Source organism: Staurois parvus, unplaced genomic scaffold (genome assembly GCF_062004578.1).
Source record: "Staurois parvus isolate SC_StPar_1 unplaced genomic scaffold, SC_StPar_1.0 ptg001179l, whole genome shotgun sequence".
NCBI lineage: Eukaryota > Metazoa > Chordata > Amphibia > Anura > Ranidae > Staurois > Staurois parvus.
This window is the reverse complement of record NW_028318975.1, coordinates 15,911-39,886: the sequence shown is the minus strand read 5'-3', so window position 1 is coordinate 39,886 and position 23,976 is coordinate 15,911. Positions and strand designations below refer to the sequence as shown.

Here is a 23,976-nt window from a genome sequence, read left to right as displayed (position 1 = left end):
GGCCGCCTTAGACGGGTAGATTGCAATAGACGGGTTGCCGACCCCTGGATTGAACCCATTATACCTGTAACCTACTCTATTGAACAAGTCTAATATAGAAGTGTTACTGAATTGTGTCTCTTGCATTATTATTCTATACCAGCGTCTCTCATCCTTCTCAACAAAGAGGAACCCTTGAATTAACTTTCCGGGTTCAGGGAACCAATGCTAAAAATGAATGCATCTACAACTCATAATACACTAGCGTGAAGCTCAGTAGGAAAATGCTCCTCACACTTGTGGTCTTTGGGATGAATTACCTCCATGCAGATAGCTAAAAAGATCAATGGTGTCAGCGGGAACTTATCTGAGATGCAGAAATTGCTCAAGGAACCCCTAGCAACCTCTGAAGGAACCCTGGCTGAGAAACCCTGTCCTATACTGTTGAAATATATCTGAACCCAGAGTGTCAGAGGAGTCGGGAGGCTTGCAAGGTCAAGGCAACCACTGGGGACAAGCAAGGGTAGCACTACATATAAAAAGGGGTCCAACTGCCCGAAGGCTCTCTGGAGGTCCTCCTAAAAGCAGAAACGTCAACAAGATCATACAAAATGTCCACCATTTGATATAGTTTTATTGGCATGGCATGATAACTGAAATCGGCAACCAGGATATTAAACACTGTTTTATAACCACCATAATGGGTGAACAAGTCCATGCGTTGGCAGTCTTCTGCCTTTCCATGAAATGTTACATACCACTTCCTCAACTTTCCACTTCAAAAATAATACATCTGCGGCTTAGGAAGTTTAATGTGGTAGATTACAAGCTTTCTTGTAGAAAACAGATCAAAAGGCCCAAAAAATAGTAAAATATTTAATATCTGCATCACTTTTGATGCCGCTCTGGTACGTCGACTCGGCGCACCCTGACTTTGGACTTGTAATGATACTCTTTCAAGTACAGTTTCATAGAAGATGGGACGGGAAGGGCATCAATGCCGTCGTAATTGGTGGAGCTGCAAATAACGGCCCTGCAGATGTGCTGCAAGGAGAAGGGAAATGTCCTGTGGAGGGGACTGGAGAGGAGGGGCTCAAAGAACATACAGGAATTGGGGTCTTTGTAATGTTCTAATAACCCGGTGACATTGGGAGCATGGAACACGCAAGGGTCATGAGCATCAAAGCTAAAGTTGTGGTTCCACTGTTCAATCCTGGCATGGAGGGAACGGCTATAACGTCGGAAACTTACGGAGAATAAGTAGTCCTCTTGAGCAGAGTCCCTCAGTAAGAATGTCCCCTCCGGCTTTCCTTCCAAGAGGGCCTCTGCTGCATATCTATCCATCACCCCCCAGTAACAGGGGTTGTTATTGATCTGAAAGAGGTCCGGGACAAGGCAATGGACGTAATCTATCTGCGTGTGATATTTAGGTGGGGTTGCGGGGTGGAAAATCTCATCCTCCAATTCCCATTTGGATTTGTTCCTCTTTCTCGAGCTGGCACACAGTGTGAGGACCTCATCATCAGAGTCAACATCGCTGTCCACCTTGCTGCTCCTCACAGCCTTGGTGAAGGACTCCACCGAGCCACAGCTTGCCTCACAAGAAAAGACAGGCCCATCAGACAAGAGGTCCTCTCCACAATCGGAGTTCTGGTCAGCCATGTCTAGTGGTTCTACTTTAGGGGCATCTCTAACTACCCACTGCTTGTGCGACTGGTCGACTGGAGCCGTATGCCGCTTGATGAAATGCCAACGGTAAGCAAGGTCTGACTTCGGAGGGAAAGGGCATTTGTCCAGCATTAATTCGCTGATATGAATTTTCCTTTTGGAAGACAGTACAGAAGAGTGGCGGCTGCTGCTGCTTGGCTTTATTGGGAAGCATTGCCCAACAGCATCTTGCAGTTTTTGTTTCAAAGACCTCCCCAAAAGCTTATGTCCACAGGAACGATCCAAGTCAAGTTCAAAGGATGAACAACTGTGCTTCCTCTCTTGGTTATTTGATGGGCCTTCAGCCTTCTCTGCCACAATCTCAGTATCTCCTTCCGATCCATGTTTGTTCAACCAGGAGAGCTTCTTGCCACTCCAAAGGTACCCATCCTTCCTGTCTGCGCTTCGACTGCGACTGCTTTTAGGTCTCACGTCAAGATCACCGATTTTATCCTCAAGGTTTTCAGCCATTGTCAATTAAAAATGATGACCTTCTTCAGATGGTTGGCCCAGCAGACCTTGTCTCAGGAACTACCTGTATATTAAAAAAAAGAACAGGATTAGATTGATGCACACAGATATCAGGAACACTAACTTTGTTCTCCTGTACTATGCGCCTATGCAGGGGCGGACTGACAACTCATGGGGCCCCCGGGCAATAGGGGATCATGGGGCCCTTGTGTCCTTGCCCAAACTCAAAAAAGCCTATGAAAAAAGAAGGTACCAGGGGTATCTCATGGGGCCCCCTACTGACCCCGGGTCCTTAAGCAGTGCCCGAGTTTCCAAAAGGTCAGTCCGCCCCTGCACCTATGACTAGAAGAAAAGTCTACATCATTAAAAATCCCGATTTTAGATTGTGCCTGGCCAAAATGGTGTCCAGCATAAGTGGTCCTATTGGTGTCCATCATCTGCCTATAGTTATGGACTATAAAATGTTTGAGTAGTCATTGCAAACCAAAAAAGGAGCAAAATTTGAGCAACGGGCGGCATGGACCCTTCACCAGCCAATGCACCAAGTAAAAATGTATGATATAAAGCAAAACTAAAAAAAAAAAAAAAAAAGTTTTGGCTTTAGATCTACTTTAAAACGTCCGAGTTTTTTCTGTATTTTTTTTTCTCTTTTGTCCACATCTGGACATTTGTGGCTGAATTCAGTTAGAGAACCATAGGAAAGGCAGGGAAGATAGACATCAAAAGGAGTCAGAAGACTCTTGGCTCAGGAGACATGAAACAGACGCTCCTTTCTCTCGGCTGCTGAAAAAGTCGTTCAACATAAAAAGTCAAAAGTCGTGATGCCTCCGAGCAGCAGAATGCACTAAAATAAACAGGCAAAGAGTCACGCCTGTACAGATGGGCTTCATCATTCATCATGCCTGGGCCATGTCATCGTCTACAGATATACAAAGTGACATTATCAATATTATTATTATACAGGACTTATATGGCGCCAGCAGTTTGCTCAGCTCTGTACATTATGGAGGGAGACAATACAGCAACAATACAGATCAATACAAGAGGGAATAGAGGGCCTGATCCTGGGAGCTTACAATCTAGGAGATTGAATATACCTTTTCTCCACAAGTCATCCATACACATCCACTACTTCATGGCCTGTAATCAATTTTTTTTATAAAATTGTTCTTTACTATGTTTTCTGCTTCCTTGTATTGTACTCTGTGAGCTCCCGAACCTCTCCTTTCTCTCTCATTTCTGTTTGTTTAGAACAAGCATTGCATGTTAGTTGTAGTCATGATCACTTCTCTATGCACACTGCAAGTCCCATAACCCACAGCCTCCAGTCCAGAGCCCACAGCCTCCAGCCCAGAGCCTCCAGCCCAGAGCCCACAGCCTCCAGCCCAGAGCCCACAGCCTCGAGTCCACAGCCCCTAGCCTCAAGCCCTTAGCCCCGAGCCCACAGCCCTGAGCCCCTGGCCTCTAGTCCAGAGCCCACAGCCATTAGCCTACAGCCTCTAGCCCAGGGTCCCTAGCCTCTAGCTCAGAGCCCACAGCCCCTAGCCTCTAGCCCACAGCCTCTAGCCCAGTGCTCACAGCTGTTAGCCTACAGCTCCTGGCCTGTAGTCAAGAGCCGACAGCCGTTAGCCTACAGCCTCTAGCCCAGAGACCCTAGCCTCTAGCTCAGAGCCCACAGCCTATAGCCCAGTGCTCACAGCCCCTAGCCCACAGCGGTTAGCCTACAGCCCCCGGCCTGTAGTCCAGAGCCCACAGCCGTTAGCCTACAGCCTCTAGCCCAGAGACCCTAGCCTCTAGCCCAGTGCTCACAGCCCCTAGCCCACAGCGGTTAGCCTACAGCCCCCTGCCTGTAGTCAAGAGCCGACAGCCGTTAGCCGACAGCCTCTAGCCCAGAGCCCACAGCCTCTAGCCCAGAGCCCACAGCCTCTAGCCCAGAGCCCACAGCCTCTAGCCCAGAGCCCACAGCCTCTAGCCCAGAGCCCACAGCTCCTAGCCCACAGCGGTTAGCCTACAGCCCCTGGCCTGTAGTCCAGAGCCCACAGCTGTTAGCACACAGCCTCTTTACAGAGGCCACAGCCCATCTCGGGAGCAATCAAGAGAGGGTGGCCACATTGCTACATACAGTGGAAGCATGGAACCTTCCTCTAACAGTACAATTGGATCACAGCAGCAAAAATAAAAGAATAAGAATTTGGATATTAGGGAGACTGATAACAGAAGGGACTTTTCACATTTATGAATACAGAGTTGAATAATTATTTTTTTTTTAAACAGTTTAGTGTCACTTTAAGACGGTAAATTCCCATGTAACAATCTATTGAAGAGGGATTTTCCTGCCCTCGGCCAATGAGCTCATCCTGTCCAAAGGTTATTAGTAATAAGTTGCTCTTGGAAGATCGGTCTGATCTGTTGAACAAGTCAGGACAAGTCTGAGTGACCACAATGGGGGAAGCCCAAACCACCGAATACATGGCCGCCGCAGGCAAAAAAAAAAAGAAAAGAAAAGAAAAAAAAAAAAAAAAGATAAAATAGAACGAAGACATTTCTGAGACACGAGGAGCCGAGGACAAGAATCACAGAGGATTTCTGAATGGGGCATCGCCTCGAAATTACCGCATGCATCATTTGTGACACCCCCGACCCACCATGTGCCTCAGCCGCTCGCTTCACAATCAAATGACATTTCCAATTCTTTGCTGACCTGATGCAAGAAGAAGAATGCTGGAAATTCAGAGAGGAATACGGATAAACTGAACAGGAGGGAAGCCAATTTATGTACATTTAATTATAAATTTGTTTTTTAAATAAACGTAACTAAAATGTATTTATTATTATTTCAGGTACTTATATAGCGCCGTCAATGTACTCCGCGCTTTACATATATATTGTACATTCACATCAGTCCCCGCCCCCGAGGAGCGTACAATCTAAGGTCCCTAACTCACATTCATACATACACATACTGGGGCCAATTAACCTCCCAGCATGTCTTTGGAGTGTGGGAGGAAACCGGAGTATCCGAAGGAAACCCACGCAGGCACAGGGAGAACATACAAACCCCAGGCAGGTGGTGCCGTGGTTGGGATTCGAACCAATGACTGAGTACTGCCAGGGGGAAGTGCTAAATGTACATTTATTTTTTAAAACTTTTTTTTTTTTTTTTTTAATTATTCTAGGACTTTTGCTACTACTTTAAGGCAACCCATTTGCAGCAGAATTTTCCAGAAAATGGATATGCACCATTTTTGGCAAAGAGGTGCATCACAAGGCATAGTGATCATTGGACAAGGTGGAGAGGCTGGCTGAGCGAGCGACCTCCTGTGTTCACAATGCGGCACTGCAGCCACTCTGCATGTGACCCAGAAGCTAGAGCAATCACTGTAGTAGTGGTGTAGTAGCAGTGACTGCTAAAAGCGATTTCCGTGGGGATCCCAAAAGCTATGATATATACATGATTACATTCAGGGTTTTTCTCTATCAGTAAGTGCAGGTACTCCCCCCTCCCCCGAATCACCCCTTGTCTCCACCCCTTACCCACCTCTGAGCACCAATCCTTTTAGAGGACACAGAACCAAGTATCATTTTGTGGTACATAGTAAGTTGTATAGAATTTGTTATTGATAACAAGAAAGGCAGTAGATTACCCGCAGCCAACAACAGACTACCCCAGAACAAAATACCCCCCCTTCCCCCAGCAACAATAGACCCTCCTCCTTCAACAGTAGATCCACCCAACACAGGGGAAACCCAATAGATCCTTCCAGCAGCACAACATTGCCCAACATCAGCATCAAACAGACCTTCCAGCACCTTTTGCCAGATTCTACACTATATTGCCCCAAGTATTGGTCGGCCGGCCTTCCCACACACATGACCTTTAATGGCCCCCCAGTCTTAGTCCGTAGGGTTCAATATTGAGTTGGCCCCGCCCTTTCCACACACATGACCTTTAATGGCCCCCCAGTCTTAGTCCGTAGGGTTCAATATTGAGTTGGCCCCACCCTTTCCACACACATGACCTTTAATGGCCCCCCAGTCTTAGTTCGTAGGGTTCAATATTGAGTTGGCCCCGCCCTTTCCACACACATGACCTTTAATGGCCTCCCAGTCTTAGTCCGTAGGGTTCAATATTGAGTTGGCCCCGCCCTTTCCACACACATGACCTTTAATGGCCCCCCCAGTCTTAGTCCGTAGGGTTCAATATTGAGTTGGCCCCGCCCTTTCCACACACATGACCTTTAATGGCCTCCCAGTCTTAGTCCATAGGGTTCAATATTGAGTTGGCCCCGCCCTTTCCACCCACATGACCTTTAATGGCCCCCCAGTCTTAGTCCGTAGGGTTCAATATTGAGTTGGCCCCGCCCTTTCCACGCACATGACCTTTAATGGCCCCCCAGTCTTAGCCCGTAGGGGTCAATATTGAGTTGGCCCCGCCCCCCGCATCTATAACAGCTTCAACTCTTCTGGGAAGGCCGTCCACAAGGTTTAGGAGGGTGTCTATGGGAAGGTTGGACCATTCTTCCAGAAGCACATTTGTCAGGTCAGGCACTGATGTCGGGGGAGGAGTTCTGGCTCGCAGTCTCCGCTCTAATTCATCCCAAAGGTGTTCTATGGGGTTGAGGTCAGGACTCTGTGCAGGACAGTCAAGTTCCTCCACCCCAAACTGGCTCCTCCATGTCTTTATGGACCTTGCTTTGTGCACTGGTGCGCAGTCATGTTGGAACAGGAAGGGGCCATCCCCAAACTCCTCCCACAAAGGTGGGAGCATGAAATTGTCCGAAATGTCACCTTAAGAGTTCCCTTCACTGGAACTAGGGGGCCAAGCCAACCCCTGAAAAACAACCCCACAATATAATCCCCCCTCCACCAAACTTTACACTTGGCACAATGCCATCAGGCAAGTACCGTTCTCCTGGCCACCGCCAAACCCAGACATGTCCATCGGATTGCCAGAGAAGCGTGATTGGTCCCTCCAGAGAACACGTCTCCACTGCTCTAGAGTCCAGTGGCGGCGTGCTTTACACCACGGCACCCGACGCTTTGCATTGCACTTGGTGATGGAAGGCTTGGATGCAGCTGCTCGGCCATGGAAACCCATTCCATGAAGCTCTCTACGCACTGTTGTTGGGCTCATCTGAAGGCCACACCAAGTTTGGAGGTCTTTAGCTATTGACTCTGCAGACAGTTGGTGACTTCTGCGCACTGTGCGCTTCAGCATGCGCTGACTCCGCCCTGTCATGTGACGTGGCCTACCACTTGGTGGCTGAGTGGCTGTTGTTCCCAGTGGCTTCCACTTTGTTATAATCCCACTAACAGTTGAGCGTGGAATATTTAGTAGCCAGGAAATGTCACGGATGGACTTATTGCCCAGGTGGCCACCTATCACGGGACCACGCTTGGAGTCACTGAGCTCCTGAGAGCGACCCATTCTTTCACCAATGTTTGTAGAAGCCGTCTGCATGCCTAGGGGCTTGATTGTATACACCTGTGTCCATGGAGGGGATTGGAACACCTGAATCACATGATATGGAGGGGATTGGAACACCTGAATCACATGATATGGAGGGGATTGGAACACCTGAATCACATGATGGGGAGGGGATTGGAACACCTGAATCACATGATGGGGAGGGGATTGGAACACCTGAATCACATGATGGGGAGGGGATTGGAACACCTGAATCACATGATGGGGAGGGGATTGGAACACCTGAATCACATGATGGGGAGGGGATTGGAACACCTGAATCACATGATGGGGAGGGGATTGGAACACCTGAATCACATGATGGGGAGGGGATTGGAACACCTGAATCACATGATTTGGAGGGGATTGGAACACCTGAATCACATGATTGGAGGGGATTGGAAAACCTGAATCACATGATTGGAGGGGATTGGAAAACCTGAATCACATGATTTGGAGGGCGGGGACAATACTTTTGGCAATATAGTGTATGTTACTTGCCAGAGGTGCCGTAATGCGTACCACCATGATCTCACTGGAAAAAATAAACCCTGCTTATGTTGCTCTAAGTTGGAATGTAATTATATAAATATTGCTGAACCTAAACTTCAGCTGTAAATGGTTCACAAACAGTGTTTTTTGCCTATTGGAAATTTTTCTCCCCAAAACTACACTCGGTTTTGTTATGAGATCAGTTTAAATGAAAAATGCTCATCGGAGAGCCGCTCTAAGCAAAGAAAGTTGGAGAAGAACATGAACAACTTTTTAAAGGGTTAATCCAACAAATACCAACATTTCAGTGTGTGTGAGGTTAGCAATGGCGTCCCCGGTATTGCTGTCCCCGGTATTGCTGTCCCCGGTATTGCTGTCCCCGGTATTGCTGTCCCCGGTATTGCTCATTGTACAGGTTCTCTTTAATCATTTCCGTTTCTTCTGTTGGCAAACCCATATGAGGCTGCAGGTCCAGAACACGTTTGGTTGGTAATCACTTCATCTTCCTGCAGGTTGTGTGGAATAAACTAGTTCTGCTGACCCGGTTAACTCTGAACTTGGCCCCGACTCTGCCGCAGAACCGGAGGATACCGACCCGACTTTGTTCTTTCCGGGATGGAAGGTTCATGTGGGAGATGATTTTTCTACAGTGACAGACATCTCCATCATGTACAAAAATTAAAAAAAGGAGAAAACTTTTTAGGGGTTCATTCAGTCAATACCGATTTTTCAGTTCGGTGGAGTCGTAGGTTTCCAAGCTGGACTCCAGTGCTGGGATCCTCAATGGTCACCCTTTGGCTCAGGGGGTCTCAATGGAGGAGAGGTGAGGAGGTCAGCAAGTTTACATTGGACTCCAAGGTTAGGGTTACAAAGAGGGATAGGGTGAGGGCTATGGGAACGCTTAGTGTGAAGGTCAGGGTTGGGCTACATGAAGGGTTAAAGGGAGGATTAGGGTGAGGTTAAAAAGAGGGTTAGCAATGGGGCTAGAGGGAGTGTTAGGATTTAGATTAGAGGGAGGGTAAGGTCAGTGTTGGGGGTACAGGGAATGATAGGCTGAAGATCAGTTTCGGGGTTACGGGGAGGATTAGGGTGAGGTCAGTGTTGGAATTATGGGGAGGATTAAGGTGAAAGTCAGTGTTGGGGTTACAGGGAGGGTTAGGGTTAAGATCAGTGTTGGGGATCCAAGAAGGGTTAGGGTGAAGGTCAGTATTGGGGTAACAGGAAGGGTTAGGTTGAAGGTCAGTATTGGGGTTAAGGGGAGGATTAAGGTGAAGGTCAATGTTGGGGTTACAGGGAGGGTTAGGGTGAAGGTCAGTGTTGGGGTTACAGGAAGGCTTAGGGTGAAGGTCAGTGTTGGGGTTACAGGAAGGCTTAGGGTGAAGGTCAGTGTTGGGGTTACAGGGAGGCTTAGGGTGAAGGTCAGTGTTGGGGTTACAGGGAGGCTTAGGGTGAAGGTCAGTGTTGGGGTTACAGGGAGGGCTAGGCTGAAGGTCAGTGTTGGGGTTACAGGGAGGGCTAGGCTGAAGGTCAGTGTTGGGGTTACAGGGAGGGTTAGGTTGAAAGTCAGTGTTGGGGTTACAGGAAGGGTTAGGGTGAAGGTCAGTGTTGGGGTTACAGGGAGGGTTAGGATGAAGGTCAGTGTTGGGGTTACAGGGAGGGTTAGGATGAAGGTCAGTGTTGGGGTTACAGGGAGGGTTAGGTTGAAGGTCAGTGTTGGGGTTACAGGGAGGGTTAGGGTGAAGGCCAGTGTTGGGGTTACAGGAAGGGTTAGGGTGAAGGCCAGTGTTGGGGTTAAGGGTCAGAAGTACAGGGAGGAGTCAGTAGGAGAGAGGCCTCTGGGTAGGGCATCCCTTTGTGCCTAAAACTAACACCGCCACCCTCCCGGCAATAATCAGTGAGGTACAACCAAATCTTGGGTCATGTAGGCCGGCTCAGTCATCCCCTGGCAGCTTGCATTGCATGGCTCAAGAAATAATCACAATGTTTTTGGCGCCGTTTGGGGCGATTCTTTTTTTCTTTTGGATCGATAAAAAGTCAAGTCTGAAACAAGTCAGAAGGGTGATAGAAATACAGAGAAGGGATGACTGGAAAGCCTCATTGTTAGGAGAACATTGGATGGTCTGCACACTGACATCATTTGTAACAATTCGGTTACAAAAACAAAAGACTTTTTTTTACGGCAACCAGTCCCAACAACCTATTGGTTGCCACAGACAACATCCCTACCCCTCCTCCGCTCCAGTCCTCCCCTCTGCACCCCCCCCCCCTCCTTGACCACGTCACAGATGCTGTGCAGATACAGCAGAGTCCCCGGATATTCCATGAGAATTGCAGGAACAGATCAATACTGTTATTGACCGGAATCTGCAAGGAACCGGAAAATGCAGAACTTTGTGAATCAACAGCCAGACGACTCATGAGGAGGCAGAAAATGGACGATGTGGAGGTTGTGCAGCAGCAGAGATCTTCCTGCATTAAGGGGGGAGCAAACCTGGTAGTCCTGAGAACCGGGACCTGTCATGGAAGGACAAGACCCCCCTACATGCCAGAGGGGAGCCAAGCTGGGGAATGTCCCAGACCTGTTCACCCCAATGGTGGTCCTGTGGGTTCCTTATCTCACTTGAGGAGTATAGTATTAGTGTCCAATAAGAGGGACCAAAATGTCCAGAACTGTCCCCCTTGTGTGTCCTAGGGGCCCCTGGAGGACGCTAAGAATGCAAATCTGGAGTGGTACTCAGGAACCCAACCTAACCAACCGCGCATCCCTCAATGACTATGGCTTCTAATAGGGGGGCAGGGCATGTTCATTGCCTCCTAGTAGGCCCCAGGCTTACAGGGGAGGTGTTCAGTGCTGGTGGTCCCAGTGACCATTAAAGTGTCACTAAACCCCGGACCCCGCATTCACTCTATCCGCTCTCCCCGGACCCCGCGTTCACTCTATCCGCTCTCCCCGGACCCCGCGTTCACTCTATCCGCTCTGCCCGGACCCCGCGTTCACTCTATCCGCTCTGCCCGGACCCCGCGTTCACTATATCCGCTCTCCCCGGACCCCGCGTTCACTATATCCGCTCTCCCCGGACCCCGCGTTCACTCTATCCGCTCTCCCCGGTCCCCGCGTTCACTCTATCCGCTCTCCCCGGACCCCGCGTTCACTCTATCCGCTCTCCCCGGACCCCGCGTTCACTCTATCCGCTCTCCCCGGACCCCGCGTTCACTCTATCCGCTCTCCCCGGACCCCGCGTTCACTCTATCCGCTCTCCCCGGACCCCGCGTTCACTCTATCCGCTCTCCCCGGACCCCGCGTTCACTCTATCCGCTCTCCCCGGACCCCGCGTTCACTCTATCCGCTCTCCCCGGACCCCGCGTTCACTCTATCCGCTCTCCCCGGACCCCGCGTTCACTCTATCCGCTCTCCCCGGACCCCGCGTTCACTCTATCCGCTCTCCCCGGACCCCGCGTTCACTCTATCCGCTCTCCCCGGACCCCGCGTTCACTCTATCCGCTCTGCCCGGACCCCGCATTCACTGTATCCGCTGTCCCCGGACCCCGCATTCACTGTATCCGCTCTCCCCGGACCCCGCATTCACTGTATCCGCTCTCCCCGGACCCCGCATTCACTGTATCCGCTCTCCCCGGACCCCGCATTCACTATATCCGCTCTCCCCGGACCCCGCATTCACTATATCCGCTCTTCCCGGACCCCGCATTCACTATATCCGCTCTCCCCGGACCCCGCATTCACTATATCCGCTCTCCCCGGACCCCGCATTCACTATATCCGCTCTCCCCGGACCCCGCATTCACTATATCCGCTCTCCCCGGACCCCGCATTCACTATATCCAGTCTCCCCGGACCCCGCATTCACTATATCCGCTCTTCCCGGACCCCGCATTCACTATATCCGCTCTCCCCGGACCCCGCATTCACTGTATCCGCTCTCCCCGGACCCCGCATTCACTGTATCCGCTCTCCCCGGACCCCGCATTCACTATATCCGCTCTCCCCGGACCCCGCATTCACTATATCCGCTCTCCCCGGACCCCGCATTCACTATATCCGCTCTCCCCGGACCCCGCATTCACTATATCCGCTCTCCCCGGACCCCGCATTCACTATATCCGCTCTCCCCGGACCCCGCATTCACTATATCCGCTCTCCCCGGACCCCGCATTCACTATATCCGCTCTCCCCGGACCCCGCATTCACTATATCCGCTCTCCCCGGACCCCGCGTTCACTATATCCGCTCTCCCCGGACCCCGCGTTCACTCTATCCGCTCTCCCCGGTCCCCGCGTTCACTCTATCCGCTCTCCCCGGACCCCGCGTTCACTCTATCCGCTCTCCCCGGACCCCGCGTTCACTCTATCCGCTCTCCCCGGACCCCGCGTTCACTCTATCCGCTCTCCCCGGACCCCGCGTTCACTCTATCCGCTCTCCCCGGACCCCGCGTTCACTCTATCCGCTCTCCCCGGACCCCGCGTTCACTCTATCCGCTCTCCCCGGACCCCGCGTTCACTCTATCCGCTCTCCCCGGACCCCGCGTTCACTCTATCCGCTCTCCCCGGACCCCGCGTTCACTCTATCCGCTCTCCCCGGACCCCGCGTTCACTCTATCCGCTCTCCCCGGACCCCGCGTTCACTCTATCCGCTCTCCCCGGACCCCGCGTTCACTCTATCCGCTCTCCCCGGACCCCGCGTTCACTCTATCCGCTCTCCCCGGACCCCGCGTTCACTCTATCCGCTCTCCCCGGACCCCGCGTTCACTCTATCCGCTCTCCCCGGACCCCGCGTTCACTCTATCCGCTCTCCCCGGACCCCGCGTTCACTCTATCCGCTCTCCCCGGACCCCGCGTTCACTCTATCCGCTCTCCCCGGACCCCGCGTTCACTCTATCCGCTCTCCCCGGACCCCGCGTTCACTCTATCCGCTCTCCCCGGACCCCGCGTTCACTCTATCCGCTCTCCCCGGACCCCGCGTTCACTCTATCCGCTCTCCCCGGACCCCGCGTTCACTCTATCCGCTCTCCCCGGACCCCGCGTTCACTCTATCCGCTCTGCCCGGACCCCGCATTCACTGTATCCGCTGTCCCCGGACCCCGCATTCACTGTATCCGCTCTCCCCGGACCCCGCATTCACTGTATCCGCTCTCCCCGGACCCCGCATTCACTGTATCCGCTCTCCCCGGACCCCGCATTCACTATATCCGCTCTCCCCGGACCCCGCATTCACTATATCCGCTCTCCCCGGACCCCGCATTCACTATATCCGCTCTCCCCGGACCCCACATTCACTATATCCGCTCTCCCCGGACCCCGCATTCACTATATCCGCTCTCCCCGGACCCCGCATTCACTATATCCGCTCTCCCCGGACCCCGCGTTCACTCTATCCGCTCTCCCCGGACCCCGCGTTCACTCTATCCGCTCTCCCCGGACCCCGCGTTCACTCTATCCGCTCTCCCCGGACCCCGCGTTCACTCTATCCGCTCTCCCCGGACCCCGCGTTCACTCTATCCGCTCTCCCCGGACCCCGCGTTCACTCTATCCGCTCTCCCCGGACCCCGCGTTCACTCTATCCGCTCTCCCCGGACCCCGCGTTCACTCTATCCGCTCTCCCCGGACCCCGCGTTCACTCTATCCGCTCTCCCCGGACCCCGCGTTCACTCTATCCGCTCTCCCCGGACCCCGCGTTCACTCTATCCGCTCTCCCCGGACCCCGCGTTCACTCTATCCGCTCTCCCCGGACCCCGCGTTCACTCTATCCGCTCTGCCCGGACCCCGCATTCACTGTATCCGCTGTCCCCGGACCCCGCATTCACTGTATCCGCTCTCCCCGGACCCCGCATTCACTGTATCCGCTCTCCCCGGACCCCGCATTCACTGTATCCGCTCTCCCCGGACCCCGCATTCACTATATCCGCTCTCCCCGGACCCCGCATTCACTATATCCGCTCTCCCCGGACCCCGCATTCACTATATCCGCTCTCCCCGGACCCCACATTCACTATATCCGCTCTCCCCGGACCCCGCATTCACTATATCCGCTCTCCCCGGACCCCGCATTCACTATATCCAGTCTCCCCGGACCCCGCATTCACTATATCCGCTCTTCCCGGACCCCGCATTCACTATATCCGCTCTCCCCGGACCCCGCATTCACTATATCCGCTCTCCCCGGACCCCGCATTCACTGTATCCGCTCTCCCCGGACCCCGCATTCACTATATCCGCTCTCCCCAGACCCCGCATTCACTATATCCGCTCTCCCCGGACCCCGCATTCACTATATCCGCTCTCCCCGGACCCCGCATTCACTATATCCGCTCTCCCCGGACCCCGCATTCACTATATCCGCTCTCCCCGGACCCCGCATTCACTATATCCGCTCTCCCCGGACCCCGCATTCACTATATCCGCTCTCCCCGGACCCCGCATTCACTATATCCGCTCTCCCCGGACCCCGCATTCACTGTATCCGCTCTCCCCGGACCCCGCATTCACTATATCCGCTCTCCCCGGACCCCGCATTCACTATATCCGCTCTCGCCGGACCCCGCACTATCTAATGAATGTGAATGTCAGTACAATAACACGTACGATTTGCTGCGGAGCGATATCTAAAGTAATTCTTGTGTGACGTTTTCCGCAGTTTTGTTGCGATTTCACAGACACAGAACATCATGGAAGTCGTTCTGGTGATTCACAAGTAGCAATAAAGTCTTCAGAAATCTCACCTGAAATTGCACACAAATCGCTGGATTGGAAATCACGGCGGTGTGTCCGGCGACTTGGAAATGGCGCTGCAGCAGATCGCATGTGTTAGGACACGGACATTCACATTCATGAGATGAGATTTCAATGCACAAATCGCACCGGTATGACCGGGAACAGGATTTATAAATAAAAACAAAACAAAAAAAAAAACAAAACCGAACCAGCACCCTCCCCTCCCCCGCATACACAAACTGATCGACCACACAGGTACGGTATCCCCGCGAACGTCAGGGTGAGAGCGATAGTTTGAGCGCCATAGTTCACCATTAACACTAGACTGATCTCCTTTGACCCATGTTGGGTAGTTTGTCGCCATTTCACAGGCGTGCGATATTTTATAACTTTGTTAGAGGCGTTTATTATCGCAGAACCGAGGATCAGAAGTGGAGGGGAGCTCCTGAGAGCAAGAATTGGGGGAACATGACCAAGACTGACAATCACAAGGAACAAGAGAACATGGGCTCCCCCCCCAAAATGTGAGCAAGAGGGGAACCCCCACCCCGTGGAAACCCTCCCAGTAAGAGGCCAAGGGTGCGGTCAGATTTGATGGATTTATTTGGGGGAGCTCAAAATTTTAAAATCCAGGGTTCAGACTAGGGGTGGGCAGGAGGGGCGGCTGCCCTGGGCACGTATCGTGTGAGGTGGGGGAGGGGGCACCGCAAGGAAATTGGAGGAGGGGAATTGTGTTGAGAAGGGGAATTTGATGACATCAGCGGGTAAGAATTGATCTAGGAGGGGAAATTCGGGGAGGTGCACTAGGAGAAGAGAATTTGTGCTACAAGGAGGATGGGGGGGGGGTTGTTTGTGCTGTAAAAGTAATATTGTGGGGGGGGACTTGTGCTAGTAGAGATGATTGGGGTATTTGTGCAAGAACACAGGGATATTTGTGGGGGGGATACGTGTTAGGTTGGGGGATTGAGGAGGGGAATCTGTGCCTGAAGTAGGTAATTTGGAGTGGGGGGGGTGTGATTTGTGCTGGGGGTATATGAGGAGAGAATTTGAGCTAGGAAGGGGACTTTATTTTTTTTTATTGGTGGGGGAATATATGCTGGGATGGAGGATTAAGGAGGGGAATGTGTGCTGGGAGGGGGTAATTTGGAGTGGTGGTGGTGGGGGGGGGTGATTTGTGCTTGGAGGTTGTATTTGTGGGGTAGGGGATTTGAGCTAGGAAGGGAAATATTTTTTTTTGGGGGGGGGTGATTTGTGCTGGGGGGTATATGAGAATAAAGAGGATTTTTGCTGGGGGGGATGGGGGGGCAAAGATTTGTGCTGGGAGGGGGGGATTTTTGTTTGGGGGGTAAGCATGTTTGCTTTCTCAATTTTTTGTTTTGGTGGGGGGGGGGGGGGGTTGTTGACACATAATGCTCATACATCTTGTGGGGGGGGGCACATTTTGTATATTCACCCCGGGCTCTAGACAACCTTGTCCCTACGCTGTTAAAAACCTCGACATGTTTGGTGTCTATTTACTCGCCGCGTCATCTTTTATATTGTAACAAAAACTTGGGGATTGTTTTGTGTGCGTTAAAATTTGTGTTTGATAAAACAGTTGTGCAAATACGATGCAAGTTTAAAAAAAAATAAATTGGCACCATTTTATTCTCCAGCGCCCAGAAAACATATCATTTATGGGAGATGGGGAGGGGGGGGGGGAGATGGGGGAGGGAGGGTTCTAAGCAACTTTTTGGCAAGTAACACGTGTGCGTGAAAAATGACAAAAAACGGCTCTGTACACGAAGGGTTTAATCTATAATCTAAAAAAAACTGAAAAAAAAAAACAAAAGCAGAAATGGAATTGCACAGCTGGTGACAAATGTAAAAAAAAGGGAAAAAAAAAAAAATCGGGGGTTTCTCTCTGCACACAGGGGACCCTTGGTATGTTGTTAGTTAAGGCAGCATTAAAAGCAAAAAAATAAAAACAAAAACACACAAACCGCAAAAACCACAAAAAAACCCACAAACCCCACCCCAAAAAAACCCACAAAAAAAAAAAAAAACACAACACGATAAAACCCAAAAAGGACAAAACCACCCCTCCAAAAAAAAGAAAGAAAGAAAAAAACCACAGGAAAAAAAGAAAAAAAAGGGAAAATCAGGGGTTTCTTCCTGCACACTGGGGACCCTTGGTTTTGGTAGCATTAAAAGCAAAAAAAAAAATATATAAAAACAAAAACACAACACAAAAAATATGAATTTAAAAAAAAAACAAACAAACTGCAAAAACCACAAAAAAACCCACAAAAAGCAAAAACACAAAAACTACAAAAAATAAAAACACAACACAATAAACACAAAAAAAACCCAATAAAGGACAACCCCCCCCCAAAAAAACCCCCAACACAATAAAACACAATCGTACGAAAAGGAAAGTTCTGAAGCCCGAAAACCGTCATCCGAATGCAGATTTGCCGACGCGAAGCGCCGATTCCGGGACGCACAGCCGCCTCAGAGTTCTACGTCACCAATTTCACCTTTTTATTATAAAATGACAATTTCCTGCCGTTGTTTAGCAGCCGCCATGGAAGCTGCCGCGGCCGCCGCCGCGCTCTTCTTTTAAACCGTCCGACTACAAAAATCTTCCAACCACAAAAGTTTAGACCACAAAAGCGACTCCCCGAGGTGGCGATTTGTAGCGGGGGATGTTTGGGGGTCTCTGGGTTCCCTTTTTATCTCCGGTTTTGATACAAAGTATCTGTTCAAACTTAAAACAAAATGAATATAAAACCAAAATCCGGAGGAAGTGTTTGTAGTCGGAGCGGCTGGGGGGGGGTCGCCGATGTATCGGTTGCTAGGATTGGACACAAGGACTGGGGTCCAGGAACACACCTCTGGGGGCTCCGCCGGGGTCGCCGATGTATCGGTTGCTAGGATTGGACACAAGGACTGGGGTCCAGGAACACACCTCTGGGGGGGGGCGCAGGAATGGATACTCGGTGACAACCTGGCAGGATGGACGGTCTCGGGGGGGTCTTACCTGGAAGCTCGGCCCATCCAGGGGATCCGGGGAGATGTTAGGTGGCCAGACGGACGAAGAGAGAGCGGAATGTTGGATCAGCCATCAGAGGGGAGCAGAGTGAGAGGAGACATTTCCTGTCTGCACGACTACATTACCCAGAGCCTGACAACCCTCCGCTCCCAGCATGCACTGCGGCTGCTACATTTAACCTCTCACCTCCCGGCTTTGTCTGTTCGCTGCCTTGTGTCGTGTCGCCATTCGCAGCTGACGCAGTCTGAGCCTCAAAAGGCTGCCAGGCTCATTTCCACCGGATGCGGCTGAACGCATGCGCAAGAAGAACGAGCCGAGCTGACACCAGTGCGGCGCCTTCACATGCGTTTTTAAACAAAATGAGAGCCCGCCGCATGTTTCTGCAGAGAAATGAACCAGAAACCATGTAAATGCATAAAACCCCCCCAATGTATATTATTACACCGCAAATGCAACAAACAAACAATGCAAATGCATGTCACTGTGCACGAGCAACTGCGGGCTGAGCGCAGGAAACAAGCCCAAGAGGCCCGCACCCACCATATGCGTCTTCTTGGAAAACGCATTTTTATCGCACTTTTGACGCGTTCAGTTATAATCAACGCCACGCAGAGCGCGCTTTTCGCTTTATCTGTGTTTTGTATGCGTTTTCCTCCTTCGGCCTCGGTTCGCACTAATGCGGTGCGGGAAACGCAGCAAATCCTGCATTACAATCGCACAGCGTCCAGGCGATCTGCTACGGGGGTCAATGTTAGATTAACGACCCCTCCCCCCTGAAACAGATCGCAAAACGCAGTGCGATTACCAGAATTCGCACACCCATGGGATGCGTATCAGATGGGGGGAAACAAAAGGGTCCTGCATTGTTCTTGGTGCGGATGGGATGCGATTTGAGCCGAACAAAACGTATGTCCTGCACAGACGTCGCATACGATGTGCCCAGGGGTGGACTGACAACTCATGGGGCCCCCGGGCAATAGGGGATCATGGGGCCCCTGCAGGGGCGGACTGACAACTCATGGGGCCCCCAGGCAATAGGGGATCATGGGGCCCCTGCAGGGGCGGACCGACAACTCATGGGGCCCCCGGGCAATAGGGGATCATGGGGCCCCTGTGTCCTTGTCCAAACTTAAAAAAGCTTATGAAAAAAGGGGCAGGGGCATCTCAAGGGGCCCCCTACTGACCCCGGGCCCTCGGGCAGTCCGCCCCTGGATGTTCCGCGCTGCATTAGTGTGAACCCGGGCTCAGGCTAGGTTGCTGTGCGTTTTGCAGGAACGCACTACAGTCCAATACACTACAGTGATGCGACAATTTGAGGTGCGATTTGCAACACATCTGACACAAACGTCTACGCAAAACGCACGAAAAGCAACGCATTCACTAGAAATCGGTGCGGTTCCAACCAAGTCAGAATCGCGCCGATATGACCGCTGTAATTGCGGACAACAGGGGGCGCTCGGCATGCGGTTTGCAAGTCGCATGACATGGCAAATCGCATGCCAGGTCGCACCCGGGGTGACCGGGGACTTAACATGATTTCCTATGAGACTCGGTCACATCTCTGCGTTTTGGTGCGATTTTTGGAAAGGGGCGGGGACTTTTTTTAAACGCAAAACATTGCGTTTCGGTTCAATAGACTTCAATGGACATGCTGCAGGAATGCAAGTAGTGCATTTTTTATGCGTTTTTGATGCCTTTTGCATTTTTAATCTGCCCAGCCACAAGTTGGCCAAAAAAAATAAAAAATAAAAAAAGCAAAACGCATGAAAAACGTGTCAAAAATGCAAGTGAAAAAACCGCACCACAAAACGCACTGCAGAAACAGATCAAACGCAGACTGCATAGGTGTGAGCCGAGCCTTAGGGCCTGTCCACACCATAAAAACGCAGTCTGGATGCGTTCCGGACGTGTTTCTATATGTGCATTTTTGATGCGTTCTGGTGCGTTTTTTATCTGTTCTGGTGCGTTTTTGACGTGTTCCAGTCAGGGGCAGACTGACAACTCATGGGGCCCCTGGGCAATAGGGGATCATGGGGCCCCCTACAGACCCCGGGCCCTCGGGCAGTACCCGAGTGCTCGAATGGTCTCCGCCCCTGGTTCCAGTTCATTTTCTTCCTCTCTCTTTTTCGCCAACTTAATAAATAAAAGTGCGTTCCAGTGCGTTTATGGTACACTCCGGTGCGTTTATGGTGCGTTCCAGTGCATTTATGGTGCGTTCCGGTGCATTTATGGTGCGTTCCGGTGCGTTTATGGTGCGTTCCGGTGCGTTTTTGATGCGTTTTACTGCCTTCCAGTACAGTTCATTGCGGAAAAAATGCAGCCTGTTCTACTTTTTTTCATGAAGCTGAAACGCACTGGAACTGATTTGGTTCAAAATAAAAACCGCACTGGACTGCATGTGGTGTGAACTGGCCCCCAGTCCCCTGGGAAAACCGGACGAAGTAATAAAAACGCATGCTGCGTGTTTGGTGCGTTTTCGGTGCGCTACCTTTGCCTGTAATGGAAGGGTTGCTTTCAGGAAAGCGCATTGAAGACACAGCAAGCAGCAGCGCAGAGCACTCCCCAGAAACGCACGGACAGACGCACGCACGGACAGTTGTATGCGATGTAAAGCGGACTGTGTGCTTCTGACACGTTGGGCAGGTGCGTTTCAGCGCTGTAAAAACGCACAGGTTTGAACGAGCCGTAAAGTGAGGTTCACATCTATACCTCTCGGCAACACAAGGCAAACATCGCACTTTCCCATCATGCGCTGAAACGCGCTGCCCTTTAGCGGACGCACGGCAGAGTCAATAAAGCTGGTTACACATCTATGCGGGTCAGGAATGACAGAAAATCGCACTTTCCAGAAACGCACAGAAACAGCGGATGTGCAGCGGGGCCAGTAATTGTTGACGGCGCCCCCATGCATCTGCAAACATGCGTGCCAAACCATGCGCTGCGTTTTTGGAAAAGGGTCAGGGACTTATTTTCCACATTTTCTGGAGTATTTCCAAAAGTCGCTCAGAGTTGCGGCCCAATCACGTGAGGGCATGTCACTTGAGGGCGTGGCATCGTTCTCTAATTCTGTAACCGGAAGCCCCACAGACTGGAAATTCCACCCGGAAGGTCGGTGACCGGGAAATGCCGCCAGCAGAGTTCACCAATCATCTCACTAGAAGGATATGAAGAGAACCCCGGGAGTCACAATTCATGGAAGAGAGCATCCTCGTTATTCCTAGAACTCCGCCCTCCCCTTCAATCTGGCACAGGTGTACCGGCTCCTCCCCTTCAGTCTTGCACAGGTGTACCGGCTCCTCCCCTTCAGTCTTGCACAGGTGTACCTGCTCCTCCCCTTCAGTCTTGCACAGGTGTACTGGCTCCTCCCCTTCAGTCTTGCACAGGTGTACCGGCTCCTCCCCTTCAGTCTTGCACAGGTGTACCTGCTCCTCCCCTTCAGTCTTGCACAGGTGTACCAGCTCCTCCCCTTCAGTCTTGTACAGGTGTACCTGCTCCTCCCCTTCTGCCTTGCACAGGTGTATCGGCTCCTCCCCTTCAGTCTTGCACAGGTGTATCGGCTCCTCCCCTTCAATCTTGCACAGGTGTATAGGCTCCTCCCCTTCAGGCTTGCACAAGTGTACCGGCTCCTCCCCTTCAGTGGTGCACAGTTGTAGAGGCTCCTCCCCTTCAGTCTTGCACATGTGTACCTGCTCCTCCCCTTCAGTCTTGCACAGGTGTATCAGCTCCTCCCCTTCAGTCTTGTACAGGTGTACCTGCTCCTCCCCTTCTGCCTTGCACAGGTGTATCGGCTCCTCCCCTTCAGTCTTGCACAGGTGTATCGGCTCCTCCCCTTCAATCTTGCACAGGTGTATAGGCTCCTCCCCTTCAGGCTTGCACAAGTGTACCGGCTCCTCCCCTTCAGTGGTGCACAGTTGTAGAGGCTCCTCCCCTTCAGTCTTGCACAGGTGTACTGGCTCCTCCCCTTCAGTCTTGCACAGGTGTAGCAGCTCCTCCCCTTCATTGGGATCTTCCTCCCATGGACTTCATCAGGTGCTTTCTCCCATGGACTTCTTCAGATGTTTCTTCCAATGAACTTCATCAGGTGCTTCTCAGGGACGTCATCAGGTACTTCCTCTCATGGACTTCATCAGGTGGTCCTCCCATGGACTTCATCAGTTTCTTCCTCCTTTGCACCTCATCAGGTGCTTCCTCCCAGGGACATCATCGGGTGCTTCCTCCCATGGACTTCATCAGGTACTTCCTCCCAGAGACGTCATCAGGAGCTTCCTCCCATGGACTTCATCAGGCATCAGGTGCTTCCTCCCATGGACATCATCAGGTGCTTCCTCCCATGGACATCATCAGGTGCTTCCTCCCATGGACATCATCAGGTGATTCCTCCTATGAACTTTATCAGGCGCTTTCACCCAGGGACTTCATCAGGTGCTTCCTCCCATGGATTTCATCAGGCGCACAGACACAGGACTGTAACTGCAGAGATCTGCCACTAGGGGCTCCCTAAAGACACAAGAACCTGGAATCTGGAACATCAGCTATGAGTGGACCTGCCCTTTAAGGTCCTGTTCACGCCCCTTATGTGATTGGTACAATGTGGTGCCATTGGCTGTAAATGTTATCCCAATCAACCTCAATGTACTTGTGCTGCATTAATGTGCGATGCCATGCACTGTGGAAAATGCTGCGCGCACATGTGTTAGGCAGGCCATTGACATGAATCACGCATGTTAACATCCATGCACTAATGTACCGCAACAATGTAAACGAGCCCTTAAAGCTGAACTCTTGGACAGAAGTGAGTGCAGCTCTGTGTTCCTTAGTACGTCATTAAATGTACTTTTTTATAAAGCTGTGTGAATGTGTTCTGTCAGTGCAGATGTACAGCAGGGCTCAGAATGGGAGAAGCACAAGGAGACTATCAGTTCATCTGCTAAGAAGAAGCTTGCTGATAGGAGGAGAGAGCAGAGTGACAGAGAGATGAGCTCATTCGCAATTCACTGTCCAATCATTGGCTTGGTTGTGGGTCCAAAATGACCCGGGCTCAGAGGAAGTGGGTGGAATGAAGCTGGCCATCAGCCAGAGGACATCAGATCCTACCTGTAGGGGAGGCTGCAGATGCTGTTAGGTCCAAAGACAAAATTGCACTTTAACAGCATCTGCAGCCTCCCCTACAGGTAGGATCTGATGTGCTCTGGCTGATGGGCAGCTTCATTCCACCCACTTCCTCTGAGCCCAGGTCATCCCGGACGCACCCCCAATAAAGAACAGCAACACGCCGGTCCCTACCAATGGGAACAGACTTGAATTACCCAGCGCCAGACATGGTAGCCGTGGTATCGAGCCTTAAGATGGATGGGGGGGGGTTATAATTATAGGTATAAAAGAATGTATAAATCATAACAATCATAAATCCGGAGAAACAGGAAAAAAGTATCTGTGAGGAAGAAACAATGAAACAATGTAACTTTAATATATACCTCTAAACTGTGTCCGACGTTCCTGAGATGGAGCCGGCAGGATAGGAGTTCGGTCACCTCGCTGTACAGACTGCAAGTTCTTGTTCTGGCTCAGCATGAAGTTGGGAAACAGAACGAACCATTGTGTGCCGGCGAAGAGTGTGACGTCACATCCTGCCCCCGGATCACGACTGCCCCGTGTGCGCCGCAACAAAGACAACGCAGAGGAAATGAGAGAATAATGGATCTTAAACATCAAGTTCAATCTGCCAGAATTTTACCATAAATAAATTCCCACTGACCCCCAATGTAAGGGACATTCTTCCCACTGACCCCCAATGTAAGGGACATTCTTCCCACCGACCCCCCAATGTAAGGGACATTCTTCCCACTGACCCCCAATGTAAGGGACATTCTTCCCACTGACCCCCCAATGTAAGGGACATTCTTCCCACTGATCACCAATGTAAGGGACATTCTTCCCACTGACCCCCAATGTAAGGGACATTCTTCCCACTGACCCCCAATGTAAAGGACGTTCTTCCCACTGACCCCCCAATGTAAAGGACGTTCTTCCCACTGATCACCAATGTAAGGGACATTCTTCCCACTGACCCCCAATGTAAGGGACATTCTTCCCACTGACC

General features: G+C 51.4%; 1 protein-coding gene across 3 annotated transcripts; it reads right to left on the bottom strand.

Moving 5' to 3' along the window:
• Positions 1–595: 595 nt before the first annotated feature.
• SOCS4 (suppressor of cytokine signaling 4) lies at positions 596–23,482 on the bottom strand. Of its 3 annotated transcripts, none has more exons than XM_089659641.1 (2): positions 23,351–23,482; positions 596–2,221 (listed from the first exon to the last, which is right to left on the bottom strand). In XM_089659641.1, the coding sequence occupies exon 2, from the start codon at positions 2,155–2,157 to the stop codon at positions 868–870; it is 1,290 nt and encodes a 429-aa protein (XP_089515767.1). In that variant the 5' UTR covers positions 2,158–2,221; positions 23,351–23,482; the 3' UTR covers positions 596–867. The 3 variants fall into 3 exon arrangements, with proteins under 3 accessions (XP_089515767.1, XP_089515766.1, XP_089515765.1); XM_089659640.1 differs by lacking the exon at positions 23,351–23,482 and adding an exon at positions 18,063–18,168; XM_089659639.1 differs by lacking the exon at positions 23,351–23,482 and adding an exon at positions 17,865–18,032.
• Between the last annotated feature and the right edge of the window lie 494 nt (positions 23,483–23,976).